Source organism: Schistocerca serialis, chromosome 8 (genome assembly GCF_023864345.2).
Source record: "Schistocerca serialis cubense isolate TAMUIC-IGC-003099 chromosome 8, iqSchSeri2.2, whole genome shotgun sequence".
Classification (NCBI taxonomy): Eukaryota; Metazoa; Arthropoda; class Insecta; order Orthoptera; family Acrididae; genus Schistocerca; species Schistocerca serialis.
Window position 1 is genome coordinate 435,236,309 of NC_064645.1, and position 18,550 is coordinate 435,254,858.

Here is an 18,550-nt window from a genome sequence, read left to right on the forward strand (position 1 = left end):
AACGTTGCATCCCTTACAGCCTTGGCATTCGAGGCAAACATATTTGTTCAGATGCAGACTCTTTACAGCAATACATCACCATTCTCACCTCAGCCTTCACTGGATGTAATTACGCTACCAGCTTAGTTCAAAAGGAGATTTCTCAGGCCATTACATCCAATCCTGGTACTGCTGATCCCTCCAAAAAAGAACTTTGGAGCACACCGTTGTTGACTCAGTATTATCCTGGTCTAGTGTGTGTTAATCAGCTACTTCGACAGGGCCACGACTCCCTAAAATCATGCACTGGTACGAGATCCATTCTGTCTGAGATTTTGCCCACGACACCTAGAACAGCTTTTCCTTGCCCTCTCAATCTCCACAACATCCGTATCTGGGCCTATGCTCCTCCTGCTCCCATCTCCCGACCATATGGCTCCTACCCCTGTGACTGTCCCCACTATAAGACTTGCCCCATGCACCCTCCTACCACCACCTATACCAACCCTGTAACTTGCAAAATATATGCTATCATAGGAAGAACCACCTGTGAAAAGACACGTCCTACACCATCTGTAATATTAACACGGTTTGGCCTTTTACACCAGTATAACCATCACCCAGTTATCAGTCAGGATGAATGGACATAGGCAGAGAGAGTGTAACGGCAATGGACAATATCCTGTTGCAGTGTGTGCTCTACAACATGACAGTTGTGACCTCGGTGTCTGTTTCACCACATGCACCATATGGATTCCCCAGATACCAGTTTCTCAGAACTCCACAGGTGGGAACTAACATCCCCCCTCCAGCCTCTGTTACATTCAATGCACTTATCTTTTCACTCTTATTAATTCATTCACGAAGTTTTAGTAGTAATCTCTGTCTAGCATATTACCTTGTCTTTCACCTTTTAAGATCTCAGCTTTTCAACACTCAATTACTGGAGTCATGTATGTACCTTTGAACTATTATTTGTACAACGAAAAAAAGACAGGCCGAGGAAGTAAATCAGCCATTTCAATTTTGAAGTAGTCCCCTCTTTGCATTTGCCTTAAGCATCTTAGTGAAGTTAAGGAAAAGTTAAATCTGGATGGCTGGACTGAAATTTCAAGCACTGTGCTTCGTAATATGAATCCAGTGCATTAGCTACTGCATGGACCAGTCTCTTTATGAATCTAAGACTATGCAGTGCAATGTAACATATCACTTTGGTGAAGTGATGTGTTGCACAAGCATCTACCAAACCAATGATTGATGATTGGCAATATAAAAAGTTTATTTAAGTAATGAATTGGTATAGCTTGCCGTTCAGAAGTTTGTTTCCTCTTTGTGCAAGTATTCTGCAACCCAAGACATCAGCAATCTTACTCCACTTGCAGTACCTGCCTGCTGGATGGTTTATTCCATGTCTTTAGGTCTTGCCTAGGAGGTATTAAGCAAGCCACAGAAGAACGGCCACGACAATCAAAATGATATTATGGTTACAAGACGGAAGCTCATCTGTAATATTCAATTGAAATCTTTTAGCCTGAACAGGCAGTTTTGGGCATACCCTGTATTAATTTATTTGTGATGTTGCGAATAATTAGCAAACTTTGTTATGCATAGTCATTGTAAATGAGAGTATAATATATAACACATTGTTTCTGAGACGCATTGTATTTCTTTCAAGAATATGGATATTAGACTGCACACTCAACTTACAGCAGTAACTGCACCACTTTAAGAAACTAAGTCCAACCATGAGATATTATCATGTGTGAAAAACAACGAGGTGATAAAATGAATAATAGGAAATCATAGCTTGCTAGCAAACACTACATCGCTACTCAATGTCACAACCACCAGCTCTGAAAATTGCAGGAGGAATATGTGTAAGAACGTGCTGGAGCCTGGCTGTGTGACAAGTTCCAGTATGGAGCTACCGTTGTCTGTGTGGAAAATCTCTCTTCTGGTGTCTTTTGCCCCCAGCTCCCCCCTTTTTTTTTTTTACTGGTAAAGGAGATGTGAGTTGGGTTGGAGATGCATTACTGTTAACTGTGTTGTTATTTGCCAATACCTTTAGTTTCATTGGGGTTGGTTGAAATCCTCTCTGGCTCCTGTGAGCTAACTTTGCTAAATTCATTAGCTGGTGTAGATAACATTTACTGTAGTATTGCACTGTATCTGTACTGTTAAATGTCCCTTTGCAACAGGCTCCTTCAGGGGCGAACCAAATGAAATAGCACATGTTAGTGGTTGAATTGCTTTAAATACTTTCCTTAGTTTAAAATAAAAACAACACTCTGTTAAAATAACTACTAACTTTTTACTCTTATCAGCAAACGGTACTTATTCTGTACCAGGATATTTCCACGGTAACTGATTCAAACTGGAGGGGAGGAACACAACATCCCCATCTCTTTTGCAACTGATTCATATGTTCTGCAGCTAAGTTTGCTTCCAGATACAATCACAATGTGTCAGGGCACATATCTGAAATTCCTACTCCATTCAAGATGTTGATTTGTGCATCACATCTTTGTACACTCCAAGACCATTGCCAAATTTGAGCATGTTGTAGACTTGTACTATTCTATTCATCAAGAATCACCAATATTAATGGGCATGGGTCCCTTTGAAGTAAAATATTCTGGAGGCAAACTAGGTTCCCATTCGGATCTCCGGGCAGAACCTACTTCGAAGAGATTCAGGCCGAAAGGAATTTTCAGGTTGGGAACATGGAACATTAAAAGTTTGAACAGGCCAGGGACGTTCCAGATATTATTAGACGAATTAGATAGATACGATGTAGACATTATAGCTATTCAAGAAACTCGGTGGCAGGGGGAGGGCAGCATAAAGAGGGGTAACTATACATTTTTCTATGGAGGTGAGGAAGCTCACAATTTTGGAACAAGTTTCGCAGTACAGAGAAAAGGGCTTCACGCAATCGGAGATTATAAGGTTCATTAGTGACTGAATATCAGTTATAGTGTTGTCCGGCAGGTGGAATAGACTAGTAGTAATTAATGTACATGCACCAACTGAGGACACTGAAGAGGTTGTTAAAGACGGCTTTTATGAAGAACTAGATCAACTGTGGGATGAGTTATCCTCGTACAATACAAAATTAATCATAGGTGATTTTAATGCGAAGATAGGGAAGGGGGAAGCATTCTGGCCTACAATTGGGAAAGAAAGTTTGCATAACATTTCGAATGATAATGGCACAAGGGTGGTTAATTTTGCTGTTTCAAAAGACATGATTGTTGAGAACACATATTTCAAAAGTAAGGACATTCATAAAGCAACTTGGGTCTCTCCGGACGGACACACCGGAAACCAAATTGATCATGTTCTTGTACATCGGAGATGGCACACTAGTATAGAAAATGTTAGGACTTTCAGGGGGGGCAGGCTGCGATTCTGATCATTTTCTTGTAGTTACAATCACCAACGGCTATCTACAGCAACATCAAGGTGTCACAATGCAGAACTTGTTAGGTTCGACACTGACAAGTTAAATGATGAAAACTTTAGAAGATGTACATGATAGAAATTTAGGTTTGATGCTCTCAGGACACGTGAAGATCTAGACGAGGTTTAAATAAACAGTGGATAACTGTGAGGAATAATATCACAGAGGCAGCGAAGGTCACAATAGGTACAATTAAGAAGAACAGGAGGAAACCGTGGTTTGATGAGGAATGCAAGAAATTGCTAGAGGGAAGGAGAAAAGCGCGATTAGATTGGAATAGAAAGGGAGACAGAAAATGAGAGGAGTTCTTGAACATGAGAAGGGAAGTTGGTCTTAGGCTACGAATAAAGAAGAGGGATTATTTGAACATTCAAATTAAAAAATGGAAACAAACAGTAAAACAAAAACCATTAGGGAACTTTACCTTGCCATAAATGGGTATAGGAAGGGGTTCAAGGCTAGGACAAATGCACTTCGAGGGGATGCCGGGGGAATACTGACAGACCCCAGTGCTATAGTAAGTAAATGGAAGGCGTATTTTGCACATCTATTAGATGTACACCAGGAAGCAGGAAATGAGCAGGCGTACGAAATATATACAGCAAAACCCCAGATACATGAGCTAATGTTAAAGGAAGTAAGAGATGCAATCAACAAATTGAAAAACCATAAAGCACCAGGATCAGATTGCACAACTGCAGAATTAGTTAAAAATGGGGGACAGAAATTGGTGGAAGTAGTTCACAAAGTGGTAACTAAAGTATGGAACTCAGAGATGATACCTGAAGGGTGGCAAGAGTCGATTCTGATCCCAATTTTTAAGAAGGGTGACAAAATGGATTGTAGTAATTATAGAGGGATATTGCTATTACCAGTATGTTCCAAAATTTTCTCGAATATTCTGCTAAGCAGGCTTACACCATATGCAGATGAAATTGTGGGGGTTACCAAGCTGGCTTTCGGAGGAACAGATCAACTATAGACCAAATATTCACCCTGCGTCAAATTTTGGAAAAGAAATTGGAATACAATAAACCAGTTCATAATCTTTTCACAGATTTTACAAAAGCATATGATTCAGTATTGCAATCAAGATTGTACAGAATTCCTTTGGATCTTGGAATACCAAAGGAATATGTTAGACTTTGAAACACACAAAAAGTAGAGTATGCTTGGGGAAATTGGAGTCAGAAGAATTTGTAATAAAGAACGGACTTAAACAGGGAGATGCCCTGTCTCCGCAACCTTGTAATTTAGTCCTAGAATATATTGTGCGAATGGCAGCAGATAATTCAGAGGGTGTGGAATTAAATGGAAATATTAAGATATTAGGATATGCAGATGATCTAAACATCATTAGCAATAGGAATGAATCTATAACAGCAAATGTGAATGCATTAATCAAGGCTAGTGAAGATGGAGGTCTAAGGATAAGTGAAGACAAAACTAAATACCTGGTTACTATTAGAATGCCAACAGCCGTAGATCAGGAAATGTTAAGAGTTGGAGACATGCAGTTTGAAAAAGTGCTACTTCTCACTAAATAGATTACTTTCATCACAGATATTGTCTAGGAATTTAAAGATTAGAATATACAAAACTATTTTTCTAGCAGTTATGCTGTATGGGTGTGAGACTTGGTCTCTCACTGTGCAAAATGAAAAGCCGTTTCGAGTATTTGAAAACAAAATTTTGAGGAAAATTTTCGGAGCAGAAAGGGATGACATTAGCGGAGAGTGGCGAAAACTGCATTATGAAGAGGTTCACGAACTCTATTCAAGCCCTGACATAATCAGTATTATTAAATCTCGTAGGCTGCGATGGGCTGGTCACGTAGCTCGAATGGATGAGGGCAGGGCAGCACGCAGAGTACTGGTAGAGCACTTAGAGGGAAAATGTCCTCTGGGAATACCGAGGCGTGGATGGGAGGACAATGTGAAGGCTGATTTGAGGAGCCTAGGTATTGAAGGTGAAGGGAAGGAAATAGCTCAAGACAGGGACAGATGGCGAAAATACTTTGCTGCGGTAATGAACTCTCGAGTCCGGTATGACCAGTGTGTATGTGCAGACTTGTACTACAAGTGGACATAACTCGTATGTTCTTTTTAAGACGTGCAATAGTCTGTGAGATGCTGCCTTCTCAATTAAAAGTAGTCGCACCACATATTTCAGATTAACACCCATGTCTGAATATAAAATCCAATGCATCACTTAAGGGCACGCCCTACGTAAGCAACAGAAGTGACCAACAGCACGTGACAGCTAAAGACCCCAAAAACCAACTGCAGGTAAAGTTACGGAAGTGTCCTAGATAAGCAATGTCCATGGCACTACCTATTCTCCTCTACAACACACAACATTTTAATTCAAATATATCTGAATCTTGTCACTGCTGCATGCACAACAACAGTGAGAGTGAGAGCAACAGCTACGAGTCTTCTCGACAAAGCACTGTAGCCGGCTGTTATGAAGACTTATCATCAGATTTTAAGAAAACAATTTGGTGAAAAAAATTGTTTCTTCCTCATGTTACAGCTTGATATCTTCACTTGACAAACAACTCAATTTCTTCTCATTATTCATCATTGTTAATGTGTTGCGAGAATCCAAGTAAATGACTGCACAAAATTTCTGAAAGTTTGCAATTGCAAAACGAATTGCATAGGCTTTGCGTACAGTTGATTTTAGTTCATGCATGTCTGTGTATCAAATGTAGCCAAGATATAAAAATTATATTTAAAGTTGAGAACAGAACAACATGTGTCTTAGTTCTCAACAGTTTGGATCGTATATGTGGCTGAAGAGTCACGCATGGCACACTCATATCCATCCCTGAGCATCAAAAATAATGTGAGTGTGAAAATCGTCTATTTCATAAACAGTTCAAGATCACGAGGCTAACTGTTTTTCAAATGATAGCATGAAAAGATTAACGGTCAATGCGTTTTGGTCAAATATTTGAGTGGAGAGAAAATAAGACTCCCTATAAATTACACAATTGGTTTTTCTACGAATTTTCATAGCCAAACAAAGTGTGAGAAATGGCGAAGTGGATGAGTGTGAGGTCCAGTTTTGCAAAAAAATATTTAATAGCTTGAAAGTAATCATGGTAAATAAAGAAAACTAAATTAGAGATCAGAGAGGAAATTGAAATATTTCACAAACTGCTGCTGCTAGCTACGTAAACGAAAAGTCAAAGTTCATCTCTTCAAGGCCTAATATTTTGCACATAAAAAGATATACTGGTGTGTATTAAACAGTCACAAAGGTTTCCTTCAAATCAAGTATTATATTCAGGACATTTTTAGAACAAGAAGACAATATGAAGACAAATGAGGTATCAGTAATATTAAGCTTTCTGAATGAAAAATCACTCAAATATTTTGTGAAGTTATTTGTATAAAAGAAATAAAATAGATAAGATAAACACATGATCTGCCTTTGAATGATGTCGAAATCATGTGCAGCAAATGTTTCTCTAATCTATTTTATTTCATACTTTTAGACAAATCATTTCACAAAATGTTTGACTCTCATTTCCAAAAAAATTGTATGTTTAATTTATGCAACCTATTTAGATTAATTGAAACACTTGGCAATTAACATTGACTGCTGATGAATTATGTTCCCAGAAATCAAATATCAGTAAAATTTCATGGTTGTTCAATGCGATTTATTAGAAATTAAACGTATGTGACATACTATGAAACACAGCGTAAAGTGTATGGATAAAACTTGGTACACATAACAGCTGATAGGATTGTAGTGGGGTCAGTTAAAATATATAAGCACCTGGGGCCAAACCCGGGAACCATGACTCTTCATATTATAAGCCCATGACCCTACTACCACACCATGAACACTACACGGCAACTACTCATTTTTTGGCGTTTACATTAGTCAGTCGTTCTTTTGTACTTATCAGATGTTGAAGGTTCTTGATAACTTAAGAAACACTTGTCTTTAGTTCACTGATGAGATAATCGAACAATCTCTGCTCATCCGTGTATATTCAAAGAATCTGTCTGATGGTCTTCTAGGTGGTGATATAAAGTTTGAAATCCTACAAGAACATTCCTCTCTTTGTAAATTTCACACGCAGCTTTCTTTTATCACCTTATTTTCCAAAGTAAAACTAATTTTGTTGCCTAACTCTCTAGTTACCACTTTCCATGTTTTATGGGCACTGTTTTATAGAACTGTTGGTCAGCTCTGATAACCATCTTGAAATAGGAGTTTGTTGCTCGCACATAGAACACCACGGCATATCGCCTGACACTGCTGCTTGAAGAGAGAGTATCCAGATGTTGCATGCTGTTGGTCACCTCTGTTGCTTATGTAGGACGAGGCCTCACAGCCAACAAATGCATTCTAAGTAACTTTTCGTTCACCAACAATTAACAATAACTTTTGAAACAAAACTACTCCGGAAGGTATTCTCTAGTTCTCTTAATTGTGTGTTAAAACTCACCACCTGTGGTCCATATTAACCACAACCGGTTTATATGTTTTGATTAGTTCATTCCATGAACATTATGGGCAAAGCATGTCAACTTTGGCAGAGCTAAACAAATCTGGGCACGCCTAATACAAGTGAGGTAATGTGACACGTGTCCTACAAGTAGCCCAGTAATGGTTATATACCCTCAACAACAATTGATCTCGATCCAACATAATGTTGAGCATTTTTAAGTACAGGTTCGCACTTCCCATAGGATTTGTGTGATTAAGTCAAAATCTCCTGCTTCCTGTGCCAGACAAGTAAAAGTGAGCAAAGCAAGTACAGCATTTAAAGATACTCAGGTGAGTATCCCCAGTCTTGAGACACCCAGGCTGTGCTGACTCTCAGTAGTCTCTCCTGAAGAATGTTCAAATTGTGGCACTATAATGAAAAACACTTGTACTGGCAAATTAAATACCAATGCCACAACTACTGTGCTGCAGAGTACACTCTGTGACAATGTGCTTTGTTTCATCTGCATACAACGAGGTGATAAGTCACAGGATATCTCCTAATATCGTGTTGGACCTCCTTCCTAGCAGATGAAGTGCAGCAGCTACACATGGCATAAACTCAACAAGTCGTTGGAAGCCCCTGCAGAAACAGTGAGCTGTGCTGCCCCTATAACCATTCATAATTGCGGAAGTGTTGCCAGTGCAGGATTTTGTGCACGAACTAACCTCTCGATTATGTCCCATAATTGTTTGACGCAATTCATGTTGTGCTACGTGGGTGGCCATACCATCTGCTAAAATTGTCCAGAATCTTTTCAAACCAATTGTGGCCTGGCGACATAATGCATTGTTATCCATAAAAATTCCATAACTATTTGGGAACATGGTGTCCATGAATTTGTATACGTGCATATTACTATCACGACTTTCAGTATACATACACCCTTAGAACAGTGCAAAGACCGTCATGCTAACACAGGCATATAAATTAACAACATTAGAAAACGAAACTCAGGGAAAAAAAGATACATTTTGGAAATATCTTTACTGTGCAGCAACATGTACGCTGCGTATTTTCGTATTACGTAAGAATACATTGGAATTCCACCAAACAATGCATGTTACTTTCCGAATCATTGAAATCGAGATTGCAATGAGCTTATGTAAGCCAGCCATAGCTTATGTCACGTGATCTCACCAGCCGATGACAGCGGATATGTAGAGCATAGGACCCGTGATGTAATCAGCCAACACCAACATAACTGTTAAGTTTCACGAACACACAAACAGGGAAAGTTAATGGCTTAAATTAATATATATACTGTTGGTACAAGAAAAGCAAAGCTTTAAAATATAATTTTGGTCTCTAAGGTTAATAAGCTGCAAGAGAAGCTAAGCTTTCGCATACAATGTTGATGTTTTCTGCGTGTGTTACACTATAAGATATATCACACAAATGTGCCAGTAAAGTTTTTAATACTGACATAAATGTCTGATCTTCATGGTTTTAAATTCATCTAAATGGCTCGTCATCAAAAAGTTGATTTTTAAATGAGATTCAAACGCTCTGTGATTTAAGAAATTCCTGGTACAGTCTCACAAGTAGTTCAACTTACATAAAAGGATATTTGCTTTGAAAGTAACGCTTTTCAAACCACATTCGCAATATTTTCCCGCGACCTGTTAGAAATAAGTTCGTTTCAGCAGTTGCCAGAGAGCGCAGATAACAGGCGGCACAGCACTTGTGCAGCTACCATGATGTAGGAAGCCCGTATGTACGTAGGCGTACATGGAAAACATTGAAACTCATGCATTATGTCATAAAAGAAACAAGACATCAGAGGATACTCCAAGAGCATCGGAATTTCGTGAACCATTCTAAAATGTGCACATTTAAAGTGCACACTTAAAATGCACATTCGTATGTTCAGATTCCCAATGAAGTAGACCTCGACCTGATATTAAGCTTTTCAGTGTGGTTTTTGGGATGTAAATTTTCCTGTATTATATCATGTTTGGTTCTTTATTATGGCATAATGCCATACGCGCTAGAAGATGAAAACGTGCACTTGAAATGCAGCGAACAGTTTGAACTAGCCAATGCTGTGGAATTAAACATTTAATTTCAAATAAATTTACTGCCTCTGTGGAAAAGGTTAATAAAAGTCAAATTTCTTTAGCAAACAGACAAAAATAATTTATTGTTCTGCAAGGTGATTAATGCTTGACTGTCAGAAAGGTGGAAATGAAATAAAATCTGAAACTAATAACGTATTTTAGCCTTCCGCAATTATGTGAATGTATTTTAATTCACTTGATAGCTCTCGGCCACAGATATCCGTTTTGTTTTCATTTTATTTAAGAGTAAACAAAGGGGAGACAACAAAATCACTAAAGGTACACACACGTCACATGGACACTAACTCAGACTGCTCTGTGCATCCGCACCGGGCCTACAATATTTGCTAACCGAATATATATATATATATATATATATATATATATATATATATATATATATATATATATATATATATATATATATATATATATATATATATATATATATATATATAAAAAATCGAAATTTCAAAAATATGTTCATCATATAGTGCACATCTTTCTGAAAAGTCTGAAACATAAAACATACGTGTTCAAGGAAATGTAAGACTTGCTATCTTGTCTTAAGTGTGCCAAAGTTCAGTGCCACACCTCTTCATACAGCATTCTTCTATCGCACGTCACTGCATTTCACTCGGTGGAATTGAAACGTGTATCTTCTGTAATGGATGCCATCAAACCAAATTCAGAACAGTGGAAATTGAAATGTCCTGTGGCACCTCTCCTCAGTTTTTAAAAAAAGTTGGGGGGGGGGGGGGGACCTCGCAATTAATAGCGGATGCGATTGTAATCGGCAGAACAAGAGCTCTCCAGAAAATTTACCCTCTTTATTGCCTATTAGCTAATAACTTGCTCTTTTGTGTGACATAAAATTATATATAGGTTACATAAAACCAATAAAGACAAGAGACTAGCAAGAAAGTACACATTTCTTCAATCCTTATCTCCTAGCAATTTTCTCTCTCTCATGTTGCTACAGCTTTACATTGTGGGCTTTCCTTTCTGCGAAAGAATCTATTACCTCATCAAAATTCGTCAAACGTTTTGCTACATGAAAAATCGAAATGTCGTTATCTAATACTGAAAAAGATGTTCATACAAATAATACCCAAGACTGGTGTGGTTTCTCGATCTGATTACGTCTATTTTGTCACTGTCTGCTAGATAAAACACAATAGGCCTTTCTAATATTGCAGCAATTTTGAAAACCAGTCCTTAAAATCAATATGTCTCCACGACAGTGTGTGTATCGTCATTAAGGTAGTTCTGGTTCCGAATGAACGTTATGACACCAACAGAAGTGCATAACACACAACTTTGTGGCCGAAAACTGGAAACCGTGGGATAGAGCCCATGAGTGCGCCTTGTGAATGGTTCCCTGTAGGTGCCGAACACCAGTACTGGTGGAGCAGTACGAAATGCAGAAGTCTTCTGCATACAGTGGCGAGATGGATTGCCCTACAGCTGTTGCTAGACTAAAAATAGCGATACACTCAATACCGAGCCCTGCAGGACCCCATTCTCCTGGATATTGGGGGAACTATGGGAGGCACCAACATGGACACAGAAAGTAAGAAGCGACAGGAAATTTTGGATAAAAATCAGGAGCCGGCCTCAGATACCCCACTCGTATAATTTGGCAAGGATATGATGTCGCCAGGTGGTGTCACACGCTTTCATTAAATCAAAAAAGACAGCAACCAGGTGTTGGCAACTGGAAAACGCTGTTCAGATGGTAGACTGAACGGAGACAAGATTATCATTGGTAGAATGACCCCGGCGGAAGCCGCCCTGACGTGGAGCCAGTAGGCCATGTGACTCCAGGACCCGACCCAACCGCCGAAACACCATACATTCCAGCAGCTTACAAAGAATGTTGGTGAGGCTGATGGGCCGATAGCTATCCACATCAAGCGGATATTTACCCGGTTTGAGCACTGGAATGATGGTGTTATGCCGCCATTGCGACGGAAAGATGCCATCACTTCAGATCTGATTGTAGATGACAAGATTTCACTTGTCAGATGAGAGATGTTTAATCATCTGACTGGGGATCCGATCCGGCCCACGAGCTGTGACAGGGCAATGTGCAAAGGCACTGAGGAGCTCCCACTCTGTAAATGGGGCATTCTAGGATTCACTGTGGCATGTAATGAAGGAGAGACCTTTCCCTTCCAGCCGCCGTTTGAGAGTGCGAAAGGCTGGGGCGTAATTCTCTGGCGCAGAGGCTCGAGCATAGTGCTCGGCAATCACTTTTGCATTGGTAGATAACACGCCATTTATATTAACACTGGGAACACTTGTTAGGGTCTGGTACCCGAAAACAAGCTTGATCTTTGCCGACACTTTGGAAGGTGATGTGTCTCACCCAACACTCCTGCTTCCGTCATTTGATAAGTTGGCAAACACGAGCATGGAGCCGTTTAAAGGCTATGAGGTGCTCTAGGGAAGGGTGCTGCTTATGCTGCTGTAGAGCTTGCTGATGCTCCTTAATTTCTTCAGCGACTTCCGGCGACCACCAAGGGACTGCCTTTTGCTGGGGGCATACTAAAGAGCGAGGGATTGCGATTTCTGCTTCAGAAACGATTGTTTTAGTCACCTGCTCAACCATCACATCGATGTTACTGTATGGGGGAGATTCAATGGTGTCAGCAGACGTGAAAGTTTCCCAGTCCGCCTTGTTTAAAGTCCATCTGCGAATGTGTCCATGGGCCTGAAGCCGGGGCAGTGACAGTAAGGTGGCGAACTGGTCACTACCACACAGGTCGTCATGGGCTCTCCAGTGGATAGATGGGAGAAGTCCTGGGCTGCAAATTGATAAATCAATGGCCGAGTACCGTATTTACTCAAATCTAAGCCGCACTTTTTTTCCGGTTTTTGTAATCCAAAAAACCGCCTGCGGCTTAGAACCGAGTGCAAAGTACACGGAAATTCTGAAAAATGTTGGTAGGTGCCGCCACAACTAATTTCTGCCGTCGAATATATGTAGCACTACACAGGCATGCTTTGCAGGCACAAAGATAAATACTGGCGCCAAAACCTCTGAGTCAGTAAATAAATTTAAAAAAAGGTGGAAGACGAGCTTTTTTTCTCCGCCCCGAGTTTCAACCACTGCAATTCCATACATTATCGAACAAATAAATACAAATTCCGTATTGTTCATCATCAAATGTAGCAGCATTTCAATGTACTATGAAAATCCGACTGGCAACACTGTTTGGGATGTTTGTCATGGCCAACTCTACGTTCAGAATTTTTTCCTACCTGTGAGAAGATATGGTTGCTAATAGGAACTTTTATGAATTGTGAATCACATGCAGTATTCTCTTCATCATAAGAATAATACGAATATAAACATTTTGCCATGTATTCTTTCGTGTTTGCTGCTATCTCATTTAAATCCTGTCTGCCTAATAAACTACGAAACTAGTGTGAGACAACAGCAAACGCGGAAGAATATACATACCATGTCATGTTTATATTAGTATTATTCTTATGCCTAATAGTGATACAGTCAAAAATGAAGCACGGCAATTGACTAGATTTTTAAATCTAAGATGACTCTAATTTCTGTGCAGAATGTAATGTACAAAAGAGGCGTCTGTAAAGATTTTCAAACGGCGAAATTTTTTAGCTAAACTCTCTTCTATCATACGCAGTATATTATTTGGTTCTTGTTGATCATTATCAAAGAAAGCAGCAGTGTAAGTAACAACAAATAGCAGTCTCTTGCCATTGTTTCGCTAATGAGACAATGCCCCTCTTTTTTATTTATCGTAAGCGGTGGTAGCGCGCACAAAAGCAAGCCATGCCGCGAGTGGCGACAGGTCGTAAACACACATTATCAGAATGCGAGAAACAATGCATGACACAGTACAATAACGCATTTTCAGCTTAGAATGCCGTAAACACCTATAACAAAGAGAACAGGACTTATCAGATCAAAGAAAAATAAGCAATCGATTCAAACCAGACGAAGCACGTGAAAAAGGAAGGGTGCCCGTATAAATATGGACGGAGCGCCTGACGCATAGCAATGGCTACCTGGTAAAGCTTAACTGCTAACCTTACGACTCTAACCAAACTACTGTAGCTGTATAGTCATTCATTCGACCTGAATTGTGTGTCATATTACAATGGACCAACTTTGTTTCGATTTGGAGGTGCGGGCTAAAACTTTTCTCTCCCTCGAATTTCGAGTCTTAAATTTCAGGCGCGGCTTAGATCCGGGAAATTTTTTTTCCCTTGATTTTGAGTCTCATTTTTCAGGTGCGGCTTAGATTCGAGTAAATACGGTAACTACCGTGAGCGACACTGAAATGTGTGGTGGCCCCAGTATTTAAGAGGCAGAGGTCGAACTGAGACAGTAAAAAGTTTCGACATCTCTACCTCGGCTAGTGAGCACGGTGCCACCCCACAGTGGGTTATGGGTATTAAAATCTCCCAAAAGTAGGAAAGGTTTAGTGTGTTGATCAATCAGTGCAGCTAATACATTCAGGGGTACTGCACAATCTGGAGGAAGATATAAATTGCAGACAGTTATTTCCTGTGTCGTCCTCATTTGACTGCCACAGCTTGAAGAGAGGTTTGAAGGGACACAGTTTCACTACAGACTGAATTTAGGACATAAACGCAAAATCCATGTGACACTAGATTATATTCGCTCCGGTTCCTGTGATAGCCCTTATAGTCTTGGAGGGCTGGAGCCCGTATTGCTGGGAACCAGGTTTCCTGGAGGGCAATGCAGAAAGCAGATGTTAAGCTCAACAGTTGCCATAGCTCAGCCAGGCAGTGGGAAAAACTGTCACAATTCCACTGGAGGAATACATCATCGTGAGACTGGGAGGGCATGGAACATTCAACGAGGAAGGTTACACCTCAGAATAACTTGCTGCCACCGACTTATTGCCTGAGCAGGCTATATCCAATGTGTCTGACGGTCCGGCGAGATCTAGGTCCTCAGTGGACGTCAGAATCTCTACCTCACACGCAGAGCTTGTAGGTAGTGGTGGTGTGGGTGCCACTGCAATTCCCTTGGTCTTGGGGATCTATTTTCGATTTCTCTCGCTGATCCTTGGGTTTCCCTGGCTGGGAGGACTTCAATGATTCAGTCTCCGGGACTGAGGATGAGCGTGAAGCCATATGACCAGCTGCTTTTGGGCTCTTCAGCCACTGGCAGGTGTCATCTTTCGCACTAGCAGAAAACTGGGAAGGGAGAGACTCAAGGGACCTTTTCCTAGCGAGAGGAGCTGAAGAAGACTTACGCTTCTCTGGCTCAGAAGTGGGGACTAATATCCCTGATGGTTGGGGGGATTTAGCTCCTGAAGTAGGTGGTGCATAATCAAAAGGGAGGGAAGTCCCCCCCATCATCAAGGGTGCAGGTGTAGTCTTCTGGTTCTGAGAGGCGACAGGAATGCGAGGAACCGATGGGGCGACAACAGTTCTCGTAGTGGCGGCGTAAGAGGTGGTCACAGCCACAGGATGTAGGCACTCAAATTTCCTCTTGGCCTCAGTGTAGGTCAGTCGGTCCAGGGTCTTATATTCCATGATTTTCCTGTCTTCCTGTAAAATCCTACAGTCTGGTGAGCAAGGTAAATGATACTCTCACCAGTTGACACAGATGGGATGCAGGAACATGGAGTATTGGGATGTGATGGATGTCCACAATCTCGACTTGCGACACTGGATGTACAGCAGGGAGACACATGGCCGAACTCCCAGCACTTGAAGCACTGCATTGGGGGAGGAATTTATGGCTTGATGTCACAGCAGTAGACCATCACTTTGACCTTCTTGGGCAATGTATCACCCTCGAAGACCAAGATGAAGGCACTGATGGCAACCTGATTATCCCTTGGACCCCAATGGACACGCCGGACGAAATGAACACCTCACTGCTCTAAATTGGCGCAGCTCGTCGTCAGATTGCAAAAGAAGTTCCCTGTGGAATAATATACCTCGGACCATATTTAAGCTCTTATGGAGCGTGATGGTAACAGAAACATCCCCCAACTTGTCACAAGTGAGTAATGCCCATGACTGGGAAGAGGATGCTGTTTTTATCAAGACTGACCCAGAGTTCATTTTGGACAAGCCCTCCACCTCCCCAAACTTGTCCTGCAAATGCTCCACAAAAAACTGAGGCTTCATGGATACGAAAGATTCCCCATCAACTCTCGTACATACGAGGTACCGGGGTGAATAAGCTTCACTGCCATACTTAGCCTGGCGTTCCTCCCATGGTGTGGCCAGGGAGGGGAACGATTTGGGGTCATATTTCTTAGCATTGAAGTCAGTCTTTGCTTGCTTAGAGACTGCTGATGACGGACCATCACCAAGAGATGACGTACTACACTTCAGGGCGTGTCATCTGACCTGATGCCACCCACTCTGACCAGGGGCCCTCCCACAGCCTCAGCAAGGGCCACCTGGCAGAATGGCCATTGCTGGGAGTCCCGATGCCAGAGGGAGATGGGCATACATGGGGTGCTAACGACACAGGCATCAGCATAGCGATTCCTGTGTTGTCAGGGGGGCTACAACCAATGGGGTACATGGCAGTCCCACCACAATGGACTGGTTACTGTGCTGGATATGAGAAGATAAGTCCACGGTCATCGTCGGCACAGAAAGCAACACTGCATAGTGCTTGGTGGAAAACGCATCTGGGAAGGTGTCCTCACCCAAGGGATGGAGAATGAGAGGGACTGCAATGCTAAAATGAGAAAGTGGGCTAAAGATCTCAATGCACGATGGGCACGATGCACCGTGTTAAGTCGCCCTTCCCCAATTGGCTTGCTCTTCCGGAAAATTTAGAAAGATGGAGGTCAAATCCGACAGAGGACCATCACATAAAGGCTGAAATGTGTGACCACAGGCAGGAATACCTCGGGCCTATTCTAACCCCCGGACTTGCAGGGGGAGGGAGATGAAAGGGTTAAAGAGGGAAATAGTCTGACTGCAATGTTGCATAGGGTGGGGAGGCAGATGAAAAGCCACTTTCAGTTGAGTGAGACAGTTGTACACTATACCTCACTTGATAGCATATTTTAGAAAACTGGAATACTGGCAACCAAGTTGGTTAACACGTTCAGATTAAACATACGTGGAACAATATCTCAATTGCTTTATTACATTTGGAACGAGCTGAAATATTTACACGTATCCCCCCATGCAAGATATAATGAAATATGAATGAGGGGTAGATGTGAGCTGTTGCTGGCTTTCTAGAGCTTATCATTATTATTTTAACCCAAACACACACACACACACACACACACACACACACACACACACAGTGCATCAACAGGTTTTCATAGCGGACACTCAGGATCCAAACAGTCTTTTCCACATATTTCATGTATGAAATTTAAGAAGATTCTTTGCACTCTAGCATTAAACATAAAATAAAGCAATACCCATTAATAATCCAACCGTCTGCCTACACGCAAATTCTAAAATCGCAATGTGACAATAACAATGTGAATTACTGTAACAAAATATCTTACCTAAATCATCTTTTGATTTCCTTTTCCCCTCCAAGTGAAGTGGTTCATTTTCTCCATTTATTTTTTTGCCTCCTTCAACCTTAATATTCAATGGACCATTGATTACTCTTTCTTTCGCAATATTATCAGCATCCAGTTTCTACAGCAAAATAAATAAATATCTCAACATAACTTATTACAATCAGATGAACCAAACAAAATGTTGATAGAAAACAAAAATATCTTGGCAATATGTGATACATTATATGTTACAACATTAACTGTTTAATCCTTAAACAAAATTAATGTTAACTGTTGCAATGACATGTCACCACTCTCATTACCAAAAATGTACCTGTCACTTGTTGAGACAGTTAATGACAGCTCGAAAACTACCAACTCAACTTAAACATCTGTCACGTCTACAATTATTGATTATGTTTCTTCGCATCATTAGAAGTTCTACATGGAAGCTTTCCATTCTCCTAATCTAATCTTGTACAACCCTACTTGACAGGAACTTTGGACACTACAGTATTTGATAGGAACACACAATGTGGAATTAGTCCCGCTCTTTATTTACATTTATGCAGCCTCATAATAAATTACTATAAAATGTGATCTACATACCGTGGATGCTGAATTAGAATTATTGTTTCCAGCATTTGGACTCAAAGACAGCACATGACGAACACAATGCTTCTTCTTTTTGCCAGAGCTATGTCTCAGTAGGCCCCTTGACCAAGCAGATCGACGACGCTTTTTTGAAAGGCATGAATCACTGTTGAACTTCCAATGACTCTTGGGGAAACCTATACATGAACTACAAATTATTATAAATTCGCACATATGCAGGTGTGCGCACGCACGCGTGCACACACACACACACACACACACACACACACACACACACACACACACTTGTCCTTAGCTGCTTTTATATTGATACCAAAAAGAAGAGAGATGTAAGTCTGCCCCACACTACAGGTGTAAACAATGTGTGCACCTTATTCATGTAGTGATGCCAATGAGGAATAGGAAGGAA

General features: G+C 40.8%; 1 protein-coding gene across 3 annotated transcripts in view; it reads right to left on the reverse strand.

The window, feature by feature from the left end:
- The window catches only part of LOC126416110 (ATPase family AAA domain-containing protein 2-like), a 233,383-nt gene that overhangs the window by 44,174 nt on the left and 170,659 nt on the right, over window positions 1–18,550 (reverse strand). For all 3 annotated transcript variants that reach the window (XM_050083621.1, XM_050083622.1, XM_050083620.1), the window contains exons 21-22: window positions 18,136–18,317; window positions 17,527–17,665 (exon numbers count right to left, since the gene is read on the reverse strand). In XM_050083621.1, coding sequence (XP_049939578.1) covers window positions 17,527–17,665; window positions 18,136–18,317 — 321 coding nt within the window. The remainder of the gene's footprint in view (window positions 1–17,526; window positions 17,666–18,135; window positions 18,318–18,550) is intronic.